Genomic DNA, 19,736 nt, shown 5'->3' on the forward strand with positions numbered 1-19,736 from the left:
TACTTATACAAGGAGGCACTGCACAAATAATAAAGATAGAAACTGTCTTATGAATAAATTGCTAGGAATGAGAACAAAGAGGAAACTACTTTCAGTTAATGAATGCTTAAAAAATGTTCTCCCTGGAACTGCTATATCAGCTGACTAACTTGAGTACATTTAGCAATCAAGTTTGTAATTTTATTTTCAATTTTACTTTGTCAGAATGCAAAGTAGACAGATAACTTTATCATTCCTTCCAAATAACTCTTGATTCAGGGCAGTGAGAAGCTGGAGAGGTTGCTTTTTTGATTATCTGAGAACAAATTATAAAATGCACACAGCTGTATCTTAAAGAAAAATGCAAACACAACTTAACCATACTTTATTTGACTGTATCTTATTCAGACAGCTTGCACATTTCAAATCCCATTAAATCTCTCTCTCCAAAAGGATAGGGGTCAATAGGAGATTATGAAGCAATATGCCCAGTCATTAAACAGCAGTCCATTATTTTTGAGATACACGTGATAGTTCATAGATACTCAAATCATGTGATGGCAATATAACTTATGGTTATGTTTTTACAAACCTGAAAGCCCTGGACATTACAGCACTCAGTCTAGTGATGTAGAGGTGTACTGAAAAGTCACTGGTGTACTACCAACCTGATTTCCTCTATGCTCCTGAAAAGTGATGAACACCATAATAAATATACACAACCAATCTTACACATGGCAACCAATACCTTAACACAGGGCACGCTACGATTTCAGACATGACAAACTCCTTTCCAGAGATCTGTCTCATGTGTGTACAAAGAAATTTGGAGAAGGGGCAGAAAAATGTTAAAACCAACTTTTTAATACTAATCTTATTTTGCTGGCTTCAACATCAAGCACTAATTTTTTTTTATGATCTGTGGACTTTGATTATTCCATAGTTAATATGTAGTTTTATCCCAATGTAAGGGAATATAATCAGCTCACACATCAAGACTGGTAGCATACCCATTAGCTTTCTTCAATACTAACATATATAGCTTCACGGTAGCATGTATTAAATGTTCAACAGTATCAACTGCCAAACCAGTGTCAGTGGATAGTACAGTTAGTCTTAAAGAGGCAGCACCCCACTAAAAGAAAGTTGCACCAATTTTGCTCAGTTTTAGCCAAGTGAACCCACTGTCAATTATAAATGGAACCACTTAAAGCTAATTTAAGAAAAATGAAAGCCTACTATCAAATTAATATTTGAAGTTATTTCAACTTGGAAAGTTTTAATTTTGTTACTAGGTTATCAAACTAGAGGTTAATCTTTTAGAAAAAAAAAAGTAAAGTAATTAAAAACATCAATGTATACACTGATACTCAATATATAGCCATCCATTGAGCAGCACTGTAATGATCAGATATTTTAGTCACATAGTTAAGGTCATCAGACAATCAGTTGAGTTAATTCAGCAAATCTGAAGTTAAAGGTAGTAGTGGTACTTTCACTGACAACCTAGCAAGAACAAAACTTCCGAACTGATAAATTTAGCATGTATCTACTCTACAACTATACCCATTAGAGTGATTCAAGAAAATGTATGTTCATCAACAATTCATACTTATGCATCAGCAAATCAAAACAAAATCTGATGATGTCAAGTATACTGTTCAGCTACGTTCCTTCACCATGAAAGTAAAAACAGGGGCTCATGATGACTGGCATTCTTCTAAATGCTGAAGCCCAAATTAAGTTTGACCAGAACAGACTCAAAATGGTTAGCAGAAAAGCTGAGTACTATGTGGTCATCACATTTTTAATATTACCAGAATTCTGCATTAAACTTTAAAGAGCAATATAAAATGGAAAGACACATTTTCTTAAAAACAAGGAACTATAAATGATCCCACCAGCAGGAAGTTTTTATTTTCAAATATAAACTGTGCATCTTTATTTTAAAAGTACTTGTTACCATGTTCACTTTCAAAATACTATACTGAGCAAAGAGCAGCTTTCCTTTAAAAAAAAAAAAAAAAAAAAGCGACAAACTTTCCTGAAAAGGGGCCTTTACCAACTGTTAATGGAGGTAGGGTTTTAAAAAATACAGTAATTACAGCCATAAAATAAAATCCAAACCAAGTACTAGAGCAGAAGAAAAGCATATTCAACTGAAAATAACAACATGAATGCCAGATTCCTTAAAACATTTTTCAGAAAATGAATCTTTTTCCTTATGAGTGCTTAGGTGTTCTAGTTAAAGAAATTATCCACCACAGGTTTACTCAAAACAGTGAGCTAAAATTTGTTAACATTACACTGATTAGCCAAAATTCATTTTAACTAATAAACACCTTGGCTGCTCAGAAAACCCAAAGAACTCATTAAAAATTTTTTTCATCCCACTGTTCTTTCTGGAGGAACAAAGCAAAGGTTTCCCCAAGAATCTGCTCTTGAGTGAAAAAATAAATGCAGTTTAAAACAGATACAATGCTCCTTGAAATTTCATTTTTAAGACAAAGAACCAAAAGTGAAATATTTTCAGAAATGGAAGCAATGTGAATTCAAATGAAGTAAAAAGCAAAACAAAAACAAAAAACAAAACAAAATTCCCCAGCTACTTTATAGAAGCTGTTCTTCACAGCTTAGCAATCACTTTGATTAAATAAAATCATACCAATTTACATTAATTTTCTATTCTTTTCCAAAAATTCCCCCATTCTCAAAATACAAAAACAAAAAAGTGCATCCAAACCCCACAAATCCCAGCTCCATCCCTTTAAGCCATTTCTCAGTTTCCCAAGGAGAGTCAGCTTCTTACTGTAAGGAAAGAAGGGACATCTAAAGCAAACCACTGTCACTCACCTGGAAAAACTGTCCAAATTATAAAAATCTGAAATAATTTATTATCAAATTTAGAATTTAAATAAAAACAAGTTTGCTTGCAAAGGTATTAAAGAAAAAGAAAAGACAGCATGCATTCAAAAACTAGAGATGAAGACAAGAATACTTATCTACACAGGCACTGGCAGACGCAATTTAATTGTCATCTTTACTCATTGTAAGACAAATTCCACCCTACACTTTTCGTCCACTAATCACTGAGGTACTAATATTCAAGAATGGAAAATTTAATATTGAAAAAATAAAACCTAAATTGAAGCTTTTCCCTCACCCCCTTCAGAAAACTATGGCAGATTTTGTGTGAAATGTTAGCATACTTAAGAGACTTTTACAATCTACATTGGCTTCTTTAAGGACAAAATTAATGTCCCACTTAACTGATTCTGTGATAAAATGATCACTATGGAAATAGCACTGTCAGCAGACTTTGCAAATGAACAACTCTTGGCTACTAACTGGCACATCCTGTTGGTACCAAAAGAACTCTTGAAGTTTAAAACAATCTCATTTAATTCAGAACAAATGCGCCATGCCAAAGTGCAACAAATATTGTGCGACACTCAATGGACACTGACAGATAACAGCTGCATGGGAATTACTAAATCCACCTGCAAAGCAATTCTGCACAAATTGCATTGCATGCAAAAGTCACTTCCATATGGGTGGAGCCGTTCCTTGCTGTCAGTCTCTCAGCGCAGCCACAGTTTAAGTCGCAGTGCGTCAACTCCATTTAAATAGTATCTGAACAGCCTCTTATCTCGAACAAAACCAAGGTTTTCATAAAGTTTCAAAGCAGACTTATTTGTTATTTCTGTTTCCAAAACAACCTTCAAAAGAGGAAAAAGCTTGTTATAATTTCATAATTAAAAACTGACAAAGTACATAAGCAGATCAAACATTTTTAAAATTAGATTTGTTAAAATACTATGATAAAAAGTACTGCTGTACAGAAAAAAATCATCAAAATAACAGTAATTATTTTTGAGTCAAGATGGGCGAAATCACTGAGACCTTTTCTCTTGATTTTTGTGATGTCTCAACTTTTAGGACTTGGACAACAAAACAACAATTTTCCTGTGAAGAAAACTAAGGTGTTCTCTTAACCTGGAAACAACTCCATATTGGTATAAAGCAGTGGTTCTCAACCATAACACTGTGACCCCTTCATTCAGTTCCTCATGTTGCAGTGACTTCCGACCATAAAATTATTTTCATTACTAGTTCATAACTGTAATTTTGCTACTGTTAGGAATTGTACCATAAATATTTGATAAGCAGATGGTCTTAGGCAACTCTTGTGATAGTCATAGGCCCCCTTCTCTATATCCCCAAAAGGGTCACAACCCACAGACTGAGAACCACAGGTCTAGAGTCTGGACTAGTCTGCAAACTACAGGAATTGAGCCAAACATCTTAATGATGTCCGCTTCCATATATAACGTTTCCCTGGTGGGTGAGGGTGAGGATAAAGCTTAGTGTAGAGTGCTTGTCCAGCACACAGAGAAGGGTTTGGATTCAATCTTCAGCAAAGTATCAAAGGGGGGGGGCAGGTGCTAAATAAAGAGGAAAAGAGGGAGAGGGGAGAAAGAAGGTAAGTTTTATTGGAACATGGCTATGCCCATGTGTGCACATGCCTATGGCTCCTTTATTGACAGAGAACGAGCTAAGCAGTTGTCACAAAAACCCATGGCTTATAATGCTTCAAATATTTAGTATCTAGCCTTTTGCAGGAAAAAAAAAAATGTATTAAACCTAGACCAAGGGAATTTAAACATTAGGATCCATCAGTCCCCTGGAGGGATGATTAGAAGATTGCTGAGGGCTAGGAAGGGTAAGCTACTTGCTGCACAAACGTGAGGACCTAAGTTCAGGTCTCTATAACTCACGTGGAGACAAGCAGATCCATAAAGGTCACTAGCCAGTCTAGCCAAATCAGTAAGCTACAGGTTAGATGAAGAGACCGTGTCAAAAAAAAATAAAAGCTTATATTATGGTTTTGAGCCTAGCCTTTAATGGCTGAGCCATCTCTCCAGCCCTGCTCAGATGTAGCCCATGGCAGCTCAGTGTCTAAGAGGGTTCCCTAGTAAGGGGAAGAGGGACTGTCTGACATGAACTCAGTGGCAGGCTCTTTGACACACACCCCCCCCAGGTGCAGCCTTGCCAGGACACAGAGGAGGACAATGCTGCCAGTCCTGATGATACCTCATAAGCTAGGGTCCGATGGAAGGGGAGGTAGACCTCCCCTATCAGTGGACTTGGAGAGGGGCATGGGAGATGAGGGAGGAAGCATGGGATTGGGAGGGAATGAGGGAGGGGGTTACATCTGGGATGCAAAGCAAATAAAATGTAATTAATGTAAAAAAAATAAAAATTTAATTAAAAAATAAAGGTGATGGCAAAGCAGGCGAAGATGTGTACAGAGCAAGCCTGGCAAACTAAGCCTGACTGTGGGAGCCCACATAACGAGGTACGAAAAAAACTGCCTCTACAAAGTTATCTATCTCCACATGTGTGCAAAGGCATATGCACTCTCACATCATAAACACACACACACAATAATAATTAAGATAAATATGGCAGAAAACAACCAAAGAAGATACCCTCTGTTGGTCTGATTTCCAACTTGCATGCACATACATCTGGGGTGTGTGTGGGTGGGTGTGTGTGTGTGTGTGTGTGTCTCATACGCAGAGGCCTAACACAGGACCCACACATTTGCATTTTAAACAAATTACCAGGTGATACTGATGATCACAGAGTATTACATTCCACTTGAGTGTTTTGGACTATCAATGAACTGGTGGCTCCGACAACAGAGAGCTGATACTTCTGAAAAGTATGTGCCCTTCTTATTTCTACTTCCCTCTACCTAAAACTCTCTTCCCTCCCAACTGTTATAAACGCTGCTCTATTTGTCCTTTCTATTGATCCTCACCTGTGTCACTGAGAAGCATCAACACACTGAGCCACAGTTATGTTAGGATGTCATAACCTTTAGACATTTACAGTGAGGGAAAAACAAAGAAGTACAATAAACAAAATCAGAGCAAAGCACATGAGGATCTTTCTGTTCTATCTTGGGTAAGAATTCAAGTGACAGAGAGAAAAGACAGAACCTCATTTTGCTATATACAAACCCACTGAGGACCTGCACACCTCTGCATCTCAGTGAGAGGTTCTCCATCATATCACCCTGCTCCTCAACCTGAAGCCCACCAGTCTTGAACTCTTTTCTCTCCACTCTCCTATACCAATCCAAGTACAGAGTACTGTGTAATTCTGCCTCCCAAATTTTCTCACAAAGTGGTCCTCTTATTTTTATTCCACACTGACAGCACCCTAAACTGCCACCAGCTCAAGAAGTCTCCCATTTTCTACAAGTTGATCCTCTCATAATTTCCTCACTAAAATGACTTATTGACTATGTCCTTAAAACAAACTTAATAATCTAAAACTTATCTGAAGCTAAAAGACCCATCAAGATATGGTTTCCATGTACATCGTCAGTTTCACTCTAAGTCTCCCTCTTCCTCCTCTTCATCTTCAACATTAAACTGTCTACCACCACAATCTATTTCACCTCCATTGTTTTTAACATCTCCAAGCTTTTAACAATGCAATATGACACCATCTACAAATGTGTTGAACCAAACTCATAGCTATTCTGAAACATGTGGTCTATACACAAGTTGGATACATTTTCTGGATTAGACCTTTCATATAAACTATTTTCTCTTCTGTCTGAAGAACGGTCTTTCTGTCCTCCTAGATTCTGGCCTGGTTGCTAACTGCTTCAGTAGAATGCAAGTTTCCTTTTACATTGCTCTACAACACTACACTGCTCCTATGGCATCCTCCAATGCTCGCTAACTATATCAATTCTAGCCAGTGAGCTAAAGAAAGGTAGGGAACACTGTATACCTTCCAGCTGCTTCCTCTGCATCTAACATCTGCCCCCACACAGAAATTTCTCGTATTTGTTAAATGAGTCCTTAGTACCTTTCATTATATGACATATATTGCATATGCACTAGAACTATTAACATGCTTTTTAGATGACCAGAATACCTGAAGAGAAAGCATCATTTTCCAAAGTCCTATGCAAGTAACTAATAAAAGTAAATCACATGATAAACCAAAATCTTTAAAATTCCAAAATCAAGTAATTATTTCAGTATCAAGTGGAAATGTTTCTAGGAAGGCTTAAATACAAGTCATGAAGACAACAAATTGATTTATTTAAAAATTAAGTCAGTTTCTCTGTTCTTAGGGAAAAAAAATAGAAGCTAGGCTAAATATGATAGTACACACTTTTAATCCTAGCAGAGGTAAGAGATCTCCATAACCACTGAGCTAGCCAAAATTACATAGTGAAAATTTGCTATGAACAAACAAAAATTTAAGTTTTAATAATGAATGCTATTAAAACTAGAACAAGTTTTCAGATGTGAATAATTCTCTTGGGAAATTCTTGGAATTCTTGTTACTAGGTCAAATCTCTAGTTATGAGTAAACTGTCTTAAAGATTTGTTTATTATTTATACAACATTCTGCCTGCAAGTGTGCCTGCACACCAGAAGAGGGCACCAGATCTCATTATAGATGGTTGTGAGCCACCATGTGGTTACTGGGAATTGAACTCAGGACCTTTGGAAGAACATCCAATGTTCTTAACCTCTGAGCCATCTCCCCAGCCCCAATGACTAAACTGCTTTTTTGGCAATTTAATTTGAAAAAAAAAACAAAAAACAAAAAAAAACTAAGGTTACCACAATGCAAAATTATTAACTTATTCACAGTAATAGTGAAAAAAAAGTTTTAAAGGATAGCTACATTTATTTAGACAGCAACCTCAAGAAATAGACATGGTTATCTTATCAGTGGTTCTCAATCTATAGATCATGATCCCTTTAACTAACTTCTATCTCCAAAAATATTTAATAATGATTCATAACAGTAACAAAATTAATTATGAAGTAGCAATGAAAATAATTTATGGTGGGGTCAATACCACATGAGGAACTGTATTAAAGGGCTGCAGCATTAGGAAAGCTGAGAACCACTGATCTATACTTTAAGGATGAATGAAACTCAAGAAAGCCAGTAAACAGGCTGGATAGATCACTGGCTAAGAGCACTCACTGGCTGCTCTTCCAAAGGTCCTGAATTCAATTCCTAGCACCCACATGGCAGCTCACAACCATCTATAGTCCCATGGGATCCAATGCCCTCTTCTGGTGTGCAGATGTACATGAAAACAAAACACTACTGATACATATTAAATAAATAAATAAATCTTTTAAAAAGAAATCCAGTAAACAAAAACAAACTGAAGTCCAAGCATAAGCTACAACTTCATAGTAACCAAGCTTCAGTTCCCCCCCCCCCCATTATTTCCCAGAGGAAGATAAAGCAGTGAATACAAGTTCTAATCAACCAGGGCCAGGGGCTCTAGGTTCACTTTCATTAATAATTAGCAACCTAAAATATTCTAAACCAGTGCTTCTCAACTTTCCTAACACTACAACCCTTTAATACAGTTCCTATAGTTCCTCATGTTGTAGTGACCCCCAACCATAAAATTACTTTTGTTACTACTTCATAACTGTAATTTTGCTGTCACAAATCATAATGTAAACATCTGATATGCAAGATAAGAACCACTGCCCTAAATGTATATAAAGGTAACTACAACTACACAGATACAACTTAAGTGTGGTTACAAGTTGAATTCTAGGGCTGGAGAGATGGCTTAGCAATTAAGAACACTTGCTGCTCTTTAGAAGACTGAGTCATTCTTTTGGCTTCCTAAGACATACAAGGCATACCTACATATACAAAATAAAATCTTCAAATATATATACATATGTATATCTGTATATATATTTGAATTCTGGCTTGTTACCATCCTAATAGATTAACTAAGCCCAATTATATTTTAAAAAATGACACAAATGGCTACTCTAATTAAAATGTAAAGATTTTCTTAGTACATTCAATATTTCCTTCTTAGAAAGATCATGTATTCCTTAACATAGTAGGATATACTAAGAAAAAAGTATTTTTCAACATTTTATCACTTCAACTCTTATAAACATTTTTTTTTAATCTAGGTTTATACTAGACATTTCCTACAATGCTTCTCTTTTACTTTACATCGAAGCATGAAAGAAAAAGCCAAAAGATAATTCTGGGTTTTTCTGATCTAAAAGAAACAATGAGGGGCTAAAGGCATGCCTGGGTGGTTAAGAGCATGTACTGCTCTCACAGAGGACCCCAATTCAGTTCCCAGAACTAGTATCAGACAACTCACAATTATCTGTAACTCCAGTTCTAACGGGCCTACTCTTCTGACCTTCTTGACCACCTTTACACATTATTTGACTGGCCAGCTGACTAGCAGGCAGGCACACACAGGTACATACATACACACAAATTTTTTTTTAAAGCTTAATGAGTTTGATTCTCTTTAACAGAGAAATATAATTACAGTGATGTTCCACCAATTCTCCTAGGAATAAACTATTATGTAGATAAGCCAAACTGGCACAATTTAGACAGCACTTTTTAATACTGTAGGCTGGAAGCTCACAGAGAGCTCAACTGTGACCACTGTTATCTGGCTCCCTGCGGACCTTGACTAGGTCTGGCTGATGAATGAAATGGTAACTATTGTTCTGTACAACAGTTAAAAGCAGAATTAACAATTTCACACAAAGTGACAGAGTCACAGAAGATGCTTAAGAAATTAATGTGTCTCACAGTGAGTTCTTTAAATAAGCCAAACCATTAATTCACTCAATATACTTGTGGTATGCAGCCAGTGAGATGGCTTAGGGAGTAAAGCTGTCTGCTACTAAGCCCAGCTGAACTGATGAGGTCAAGGTTCAATGAGATCCTATCTCAAAATTTAAGGTGGAAAGTGATTAAGTCAATGTCAACCTATGGCCTCTACATACACATACACAGACACACATATAGACACACACACATCAAATAGATAAATAACAGCATTCAATCCTAAAATGCATTATAAAATTAAGATTTAACCACATACTAACAGTATTTTCAAAATCTCCATAGCCTATCTTAGAAGCTTTGAAAAAAATCTGGTTGCAACACTTATTCAGTAAGTAACCATCTTGCCTCACAGGCAATGACTAATATAACTCATGAAAATCTTACCCCAGAAACAAAGTAGTTCCTGGTCCTAAGCTTCTTCTGTTCACAAGAAATAAGTCTCAGCAGCAGAAAATCAAAATATAGTCTATCAACTTAAAGATTTCTCCAAACTGCTAAGCAACTTCTGTGAAACCTAAAAAGTATAGCTTCATGAAAATATAATTAAAAAATGTGAAGGTTGTCGATAACCAGCTTTCAGTACAAAGGACACAGTTAAGGAACAAGATGGTAGAAGGAATTTTAGTAAATACACAGACAAACAGAGACAGGCTCTTTATACCAAAAAAAATTTGCTTTAGTAGGCCACACTTCTATAAGCCAGGTATTCTGGAGACTGAAGCGGGATAATAGCAAGTTTAAGGCTAGCCTGTACTACACTCTAGGCCAGCCTGAAATAAAGACCCTGTCTCATACAACAAAACAAAACAAAAATCCTCCACTTTAGAAAGTTATCAAAACCCTTACTAAGGTTAAAGAAAATAAATCACCATATTTCGTGCACCTGACATCTTTTCTAATAGTAAAGACATGTGCCGAGCATCCATACAAGCCTCTAATCCCAGCATTTGAGAAGTTGAGGCAAGCGCTACCTTGAACAACATAGTTCCAGGCTAGCCAGGGCTACATAGTGAGACTGTGTTAAAGTAACTTTTTTCAAAAGATAATGCCATTTGTGCTGCTCATGAATTAGTACAATAACAACTTTCTTAGTTGTCACTGCTGTGAGAAAAGTATTCATCCTTTAGTTTAAAACTATTCACACTTACACTGTACAATGTTAACATCCCCAGTTATCCCCAGTATTTACTAAGCATGTGTGAAACATAGGGCTATAAGAATAAAGAAATTACAGACAAAAAGAGGCCTTACAGACAAGATGAAGAAAAATGTGTTCTTACATTAATACGCAAACAAGCTGTTCATTATTTAATAGATACATTTTCCTAGAGTGAAATGTTCTCCATACAGGTTTAGCTTTCCCATGTTTAAATGACTCAGCTGATAGCAAAGCTTTTGAATCTTACTTACTGAGTTTGTTTAGATTTTACTCTGTATTCTAAATAAATTCAAGTCCATTATCTTAAATTTTACTCTAGATCACAATTACTGTTGTTTCTAAACAAAATAACATTGTTTTCTATTAGCTGCATCTGTATAGTAGGTCTGCAATAAAACTTGTGGTATTGTTACTACAGAATGTTGTAAAACTTATACTATCCAGTAGAATCCTGCCCAGTGCACCAGGATTAAACACTTTAAAGACTCACCTCATCACAGTCTCCTTCAACCATGGCATATATAGCTTTCTTTACCAAGTTAGTACCTAGAATATAGATCTGAGTATTAATGAAGGAAAAAATGTAATTAATTTCTTAAAGAATCTAAACTATGATAATCATAATTGCAAAGAAATGTCAAATAGTAGGTTTTATCTTGAATGTATATATATATTGATCACCTTGAAGTAAAAAATAAACCATGTATCAGCCGGAAGAAGCCCAGGGAACCTCCACATAGCAATAAGGCTGCCCTGGAAAGACTATCTCCTGATATACCCCATTTTCTCAGGTGTAATTTTTAGCTCCAAGCAGAAGTTTCTATTGTTACAAGATACTGGAAAAGGTAAGAGTGGAAGCTAGAATAGAGGAATCCAGAATTTCATGAGCTAGCAAGAAGCTACTCAATAACCAGAGCTGATTTTGTCAAATGTCATCCAAATCTATGGACACACAAGGCGAACAACCTAACGTGGACCACAGGGGCCAAGATAAAAGCAGCTGCAGTAAATTTGGTGAGCCTGGCAAAACAAAGCCAGCACTCTATTGATGTGGGTGGTATGTCTAGAAAATTTTGTCATAACTTGAAATCATATATATATATACACAAACACAACACATTAAAAGAAATAACTGCCAAATGAGATTTTAAGAAGGACAAATTATGCCAGGTGTGATAAGTTTACACCTTTAGTCCTAGCACTTTGGAGGCAAGGTTGATGGACCTCTGTAAGTTCAAGGACATTTAGGTCTACAAAGACTTCTTCGCCAGCCAAAGCTACACAGGAGACCCTGTCTCAAAAAAAAGACAAATTCTATTTTTAAATTTTATTTTTAAATTGTTCTATTTTTCTCTTTGTTTTCAAACCAGGCATGTGAGTATGTACACATCTCAAGAGGCAAGGCCAAGATGTGACCTTAAAACAATAGTTTCTACCACTGGAACCTGCCAATCAAGAATACTGTTTATGAATCCTTAGCTCTTCCCAAAAGCACCAAAGTTACAAATTTGTCTCTAAAACAAACCAAATCCATAACAAATTTTTGTAGAAAGCCATTAACCCTGTCCAAAAACAAAGTCCATTACCTTTTAAATTAGCTCAGCAAGTGGCATTTGGAAGGAATGTGTTTAAGCCCAGCACTTTAATGAAAAAAAAAATGGACACTATAACCAAATGTCAAACCAATAAACAAAACCCTAATATATTTACAGGGCTCTCTCATGACATGACCCTGACTTCCAAAGGACTCAATATGAGTATTAGATAGTGACATCCATATTCTTTTAAAGCTGCAAGTAACAAAACTGCTAATAGTACTAGTAGCAGCAAATACTATTTTATGAACATGGACTTAGCCTAAAATGTAAAATTCCTTATTTTACACATCCCAAAAAGCATTTCTCCATCTGATTCTCCACTGTAAAAAGAGTCAGCAGATACTAGACACCAGGACAGTAGGTCTAACCAGGCTTACAAAACAGGCAACAGGGAAAGTCTCATGAACAAGATTGTCAAGGAGGGCTCTAACCATCTTCTTTCAAACCATCTAGATGATTCTGAAGACAGTTAAAAACATTATATATACTGACCAGAGATGGCTAAGCAAGGGATCAAACCAGGCCCCTGGGACCCACAAAATAGAAGAGATTCCCACAAGTTGTTCTCTGACCTCTACTCATGTACTTTATCACACACACACAAAGAGACAGACACACACGCACTAAAAAAGAAAGAAAAAGAAAACAAGGAATGCAACTTTTAAAAAGGTTAACAACATGAATCTTGGAATAGTAAAAAATAATTACCTTTCTTTGGGCTCTCAAATTAAAACAGGCTTGATGATTAGCATTAGGTAATGATAACAACTACTCCATAATTTTAGCTTTGGTAAAGTCCACTGAATTCGAGAACAGAAGCTGGTATAAAATGTCCTCATAACTCTCTAAAAAAATAGGAATATTTCCTCCAGTACTGAATATAATACAAAGAACTCTGAAAGTGATTACTTTAAAAACCTGAAGATAAAAACTGATTACCTGCTACTTGTTAAAAAGACAATCTTTAAAAAAAACATTAATTTATAAAACCTATTTTTAATGCTGTTTTGAAAATATGTTGAAAAAAAAAAAAAACAATCTTTAAGGACTGTGAGATAGCCAAGTAGGCACAAGTGCTTGCCTCTACTGCCTGATAATGAGTTCGATCCCTAGAGCCCATGTGAGAGAAGATACCTCACTCCCAAAGTTGTCCTCAGCCACATGTATAACCATTTATGTACACACAGACACACAATAAATTCATAAAAAAAAAAAAAAAAAAAAAAACTTTTCTTCCCTTACCTTGAAGTTTATTCCTGCATATGGACTTTTAAAGCTTTTGTTTCAAAACATGAAAATGAAAATTATTTATTCAACCTTTGTGAAATAACATTTTCCTTACCAATGCCATTTCTCCTGTATTTGGAATCCACGGCTAACATGGCTATATAACCTCTGCGGAACATCTTTTTGTGCATATCCAACTTGCAAACGATGGCACCTACACACTCCTCCCCTACCATGGCCTTAAAAATAAACAAACAGTTATGAAGAACACATTGCCATCAGGTACTGCAAAATTACCAAGGGAAAACAGCAACTGACTCTTGGTCAGCATTTTTGAGAGATCAGGAGAACTCCAGAGCAAGACAGTAATCACAGAAAGTTCCAGAAAACTGAATCTCAACTCTTCAAATATTATCACTTCTAAAATTCAAACATTCTTCAGAACATGATTTTTTTTTAATGCTTATTAATGCCTTCAGGCCAGGGAGATACAATTTGTATAAGATAAAGCACTCAAGAATTGAGACTTGGAGACTACACACCAAGTGCTTATAAATTAAATAGTTTGCAAAAAAGACCTAGTTACATTTTGGAAAGAAGGAGTAAGTGAACAAATTATTTTAAAGAAAAGTCTACTTATTAGAATACAATAAAATACAGTACAAGTTACCCATCAGCAGATGATTACAACTTTTATAAAAAATATTTAATGAAAGATAAATATAAAACATAATATAACTGAAAATTACACCTGACAGTTAACTTTGATGAAGAAAAAAAGTACCAAACACTTACTCAGAAAAAGCACTATTTAGAAGGTATTACTTAGAGCCCACTCATAACGTACTTTAGCACTACAAAAACTAAACACATGATGGTCTCATTTTCAGTATATTCCAGACAGTATGGGTCATATCATAAAGCTTCCACAAATTCAATAGCTTGCACTCAGTAGGCTACAGTTCTGAGTCAGAAGGATCCTTAAGTTCAAGGCCAGCTTGTTCTACACAGAAAGATGCTGTCCCAAATACACACACACACACAAACACATGCAAAATTCCAATCTTTACATTAGTGTAATAGAATACTATAATTTATTTATATTTTAATGAAACTATGAGGTTATCAGTGTTAAAGGCTAACTGTTAAAAAAATGCTGATAACTCATTTTGGTATTTCAGTGTTGTCAATGCAAATACTTGAAAGTATTTCAATACTGCTAAAAAGTTCTAATAGTATATTCTGAAAAATATAAATAGGACAGTATCTCAGCAAGCAGTATTTGTTTTATAAATTAACTTTCCAAAAATACCTATTTCAACACCATCAGGAATTGATCAAAAAGCTAGTAAGCAAAGCCTAGCATATACTGATTATCCATTTTAACATGAATTTGTTATAACATTTTGTGGTCTATTATTTAATAAGTTTCCTCAATTTCTTTTTTTGGGGACGGAGAGGGGTGTTTCAAGATAGGGTTTCACTGTGTAATGGCCCTGGCTGTTCTGGCTTTGTAGACCTGGCCAGCCTTGAACTCACAGTGATCCACCTGAGTGCTGGGATTAAAGGTGTGTGTCACCACACCCAGCTCTCAATTCCTTTTTAAGTAAACTTTGAAAAAGTCTTTGTAGGCAAGATAATTCATTTCACATAAACTGAACTAGGTTAAAAGGAAATTCTTTTGAAGGAATCTTAAATTCAATAACTGATAATAATAGTTCATTCCATTGTCTCATTCCATAATTATTCTGGGCCAAGAAAAAAAAAAGCCTTACAATTATTATTTCCATTTTGTTTTCTCATTCATAACATATCAATTTACTTTCTTTTTGTATTAAGACCTGAAACAAAGACGAAAGTTATCTAAATGAACAATTCTGAACAGCCTTTTTAATGCTGAGGAATGAACCAGGCAGGGCCAATAACATGCATGTACTCATCACTGAGCTCCATGGCCAACCCTACTAATACCATCTTCTGATCTGGACTGTCAAATACATGGACCTGTGTACACATATACATAAAGTTATCACAGACCAAATTATGTACCTGTAACAACAGCCAGGGGAAAAAAATTGCCCTGACCTAGTAAGCTGGCTCATGTGAAATGAAAATACAAAGACCATAGGACAGCTATATCGTAAAGTTAATAAAACCACTCAGAAAGAAAAATTAAAATTAGTAAATATAGCTAGACAATAATTTCACACTACACCAGAATTTCAAATATTTATCCTGACCATGTAACTTACCAAACAAAACATTATGTTATTATTAACTTATTATTAACTTAGCAAACAAAATGATAGTTTATTCTTGAGACTACATTGCTTCCCAAATTTAAGAATGTAAAAGAATAAATCAAGTTGTGCATATTATCTAAAAACAAAAACATGATGACTTGCTCATTATGAAAATCAATTATTACAATTTTTCTTAATAAACTGCTTATCAACATTTACAACAATCACTAAATTACTTACTGAGTTTTCCAAACAAAAGCTGCTGTACACATTTTGGAGCATAGTAGCAAATCTCTGCTTTAACTTCACAAAGCTAAAAGCCTGTCAAGTCTCTATAGAACTATGAAAAATGTGTATTGCAAAATACAGATTCCCAAATTCCAGAACACTACAAAGAGAATACTGGAGGGCACCAGAAAGTTAAATTTAGAACAAATAAATGAAAATACTGTAGTACACTGTTAGTCATAAATTTAAGAACTTCCAAAAACACAGAAACTGTGAAAATTCTACGAACTATAAAGGGGGTAAAAGCTTATGGTAATTGACAGTGACTCATAATTTGTACTGGTTTCTCTTTTCCACGGTGTAACAAATATTAGGAAGAATTTTAAGAAACTCGTTTTTATGACTCAACCAAGTATAGGCAATTTTTAAGGTTTAACCTCACGTAACTCTGTATGGTCTATTACATGTTAGCCTGGGGTATTCTGGAGGTTCTAAGCCCCTAAGACTGATGTTTATAAGGACAACTGCCTTTTGGTGGAGATAGCTTTGTGCCATGATGAGTTTCATAAAATAGGTCAAGGGTAGGTCATGGCTCCTAATCTTATTTGTCATCATTACAGGTCAGGAAGCCTGGATTCTACCTTTACCTCTCTGCTACTGAATAGATTTGAACATTATACACCACCACGGTTTTTATTTCCATTAAAAAAATAAAGGTGGGTCTACATTATCTCTAGGGTTGTCCTTTCAGATATAATTTGAAAAAAAAATATTAGTATTAGTAAAAATTAGTTCTTATGGGAAATTCAATTTGAAACCATACCAATGTGAAAGACCTAGTTGTAAACTGCCTGTTGTATAACTAGTCCTATTGTTTGCTAGCCCTAGAGTCATGTTCCATACTTTCATATGAGAACTTTAGAAGCAAGCTATTTGTACACATTTCAACTTCTAGATAGTCATAATTTAATGTTAAACTTTGGCTAGTGAAGGCTGAAGTACAAATTAACTGGCCAATTAAAAGGGGTCTATATAACAGACTGAAGTTTCCCATAGTCTAAAATGCCAGAAAACAGAGGTCTAGATAGAACATGACTCAAGCCCACTATCACTGAGCCACATCCTCAGTTTAAAATATGACTCCATTACACATTACACACTCCATTTGTGGCTTACCTTACAATTAAATCAATCCACAATTTTGAGGAATGGCATTGGATGAGATCTATAATACTGTTGTAAGTACTGCCCCAAACTCACTGACATGTCTTAGAACTTTTTGTTTTTTGAGTCAGGGTCTCTCTATACAGCACTGGCTGTCCTGGAACTCGCAGTATGGACCAGGCTGGCTTTGAACTCAGATTCCGCTGCCTCTGTTTCCCAAGTGCTGGGATTAAAGGTGTGCACCACCACATCCAGCAGAGCTCCTCTCTAATACAACACTCTAAGAATGCTGAGGGGGAACACACACACACTTTCTGGGAAACTAAGCAGTACCTAAGGTTTAAACAAATGTTCTAACATAAAGCTGAAGCCTAATTAACAAGGAAGCTAGCAAGCTACCAGTATCTCCACTATCCAGCAGTATTTCTGGATCACCACCTCGCTGTGGAAGCAACCACAACCACACGACTTGAAGTCTTGTCAAAACATGGTGCAAAGAAGACTGAGTGCAATTAAGTCAAGGTTAAAACAATAAATAGTGGCAGCTTAACTCTCTTAAGAAGCACGCTGCCTTTAGCAAATGTCAATGAAACCGTGCTGTGCTCGCGGCACATAGCACACACCTGAGGTCTAACGGTATCTAAGTTAAAGGTTTCAGACAGACCAAAAGTGGGTCTGTGTAACTGTTAAGAGATTACCCGTGCTGGGAAGGTAAATATAATTATTCATCTCATCCAATTGACAAATCTGTTCTGCTTACATATATGTTTAAAGAAAGAAAGAAAAAACCTTCTGTTAGCTATACCACACACAAACCATGGTACCTTTTTGAATAGTTTCATACTTAAGTTTCCTACATCCCACAAAAAGGCCTTCTGTTCATGTTTCACGGGCCTCTCAGCCACCGGATGTGTTAGTGACACCTTCTGCAATGGCACACCTGAGCGCATGCAGACTCTTAACTGTTTAACCGCCCTATTGAAGGAAACAATGTCCATAATCAATGAACATGGCTCTGAGATTTCATTCCCCAATGTGGCCCACAGCAAGTTTACTGACAACCATGTCCGCCGTGGTTTTCACGTTTACCGCACACAATCTTCCCTGATTATGGTTGTAACTAAGGACTGTAAGTGAACAGAACCACGTTCCAATTAAATCACTGCAACGTGCTCTGAGGATGAGGAAGGCTAACCATGATTAGAAGCCACTGTGAACAGGACACAAGCCACTCCGGCATGTGAAACATGCTTTGCACAGGATTGCTGCTGTAACAATAGTAGTACCAAGCTGACCCAGCTCACGAGCTCTTACCTTCCACACGGTAACTAACAAAGTGCGACCTGTCGCGCTTCACATCTGTAAGGTATGAAAATGAAGGATACATCCACTGCCACACACTGGGCCCTCACACTCCCTGCCCCAAGGGGCCAGGATCTCTGCTGGGCTCACCGTTTTCATTCCATGCACTTACCAAGAAACACAGCTGTGGCCAGTTGTGGATAAAATATCTATACGTATAAATGGAGTAGGGTTCAGACAGATCTTTGGTGATCAGTCTCATGATATCAGGCATTTGGAGCTCGGATTCATAGCGGACGTATCGTATCGTCCGATCCTCCCCGGGCTCGGCCTCCCTGCCCAGAGAGCTCCTTAAACTGCAGCCGGCGGTCAAAGACGAAGACAGCAGCCGCACCTGCTCGTCCTCCTCCTCCACCTCCTGCTCGTTGCCCTCCGCCAGTCCATTTCGGGCCGCCGCGGGGTCGCTCGCCGCCGCTGCCTCTGGCCGGCCGGGGAGTGCAGTTCTAGCATTGTTGGGGACCGAGTGGGGAGCTCTCTCCACAGGGTGTCCCTCGGCTCCTTTTGTGGCAGTCACTTTGGGGGCCCCGTCGGGGGCGGCCGCCTCCGCTGCACTCAGAACCTTACTCTTGAGGGTCGCCGCGGCCCGGAGGTGTCGCAGTTCTGGGCCGATCAATCCGTTGAGCTGCTGCTGCTCCTGAGGCAGCTGCGGGCAGCGAAGGCAGGAACGCGCCTTGGCCCTGGCCGCCGCCTCGCCGCCCGCCGGGCTCCCGCGGCCGCCTTCGTGCTCCTCGTCGTCCTCCTCGTCCTCGCTGCAGCAAGCGAGCGCGGCCCCCGCCGGGAACGGGCAGCGGGGCTCGGCCGCCGCCGGGGCCGCAGGCGCTGGTGGTGGGAGGAGGCTGCTAGGCCCAGGCGGTACCTCCGCCATCCTAGAAGCGACACAGCCGAGAGAGGAGGCCATGAGCGGCGGCCGACCGGCGCCAGGCAGTGCGGGCTGGCGGGCCGGGGGCGGCCGAGGCGGGGGGAACAAAGGCAGAAACCGTCCCTCACCGAGCGTCCCCAGCGCCGCGCCGCCCCCACGCCGCCGCGCCGCCGCGCCGGCCACCGTCCCTGGCCGCCCGCGCCGCTGCCCGCCGCCGGCCGTGT

The 19,736-nt window shown here is 37.7% G+C and overlaps 1 protein-coding gene across 1 annotated transcript; it reads right to left on the bottom strand.

Moving 5' to 3' along the window:
- Positions 1-330: 330 nt before the first annotated feature.
- Naa30 (N-alpha-acetyltransferase 30, NatC catalytic subunit) lies at positions 331-19,653 on the bottom strand. The gene is made up of 4 exons (XM_055606341.1): positions 18,766-19,653; positions 13,772-13,895; positions 11,322-11,377; positions 331-3,698 (listed from the first exon to the last, which is right to left on the bottom strand). Exons 1-4 carry the CDS (start codon positions 19,549-19,551, stop codon positions 3,561-3,563), a joined length of 1,104 nt encoding a protein of 367 aa, XP_055462316.1. The 5' UTR covers positions 19,552-19,653; the 3' UTR covers positions 331-3,560.
- Positions 19,654-19,736: the final 83 nt, after the last annotated feature.

Source organism: Psammomys obesus, unplaced genomic scaffold (assembly GCF_907164565.1).
Source record: "Psammomys obesus unplaced genomic scaffold, mPsaObe1.curated_primary_1811, whole genome shotgun sequence".
Classification (NCBI taxonomy): Eukaryota; Metazoa; Chordata; class Mammalia; order Rodentia; family Muridae; genus Psammomys; species Psammomys obesus.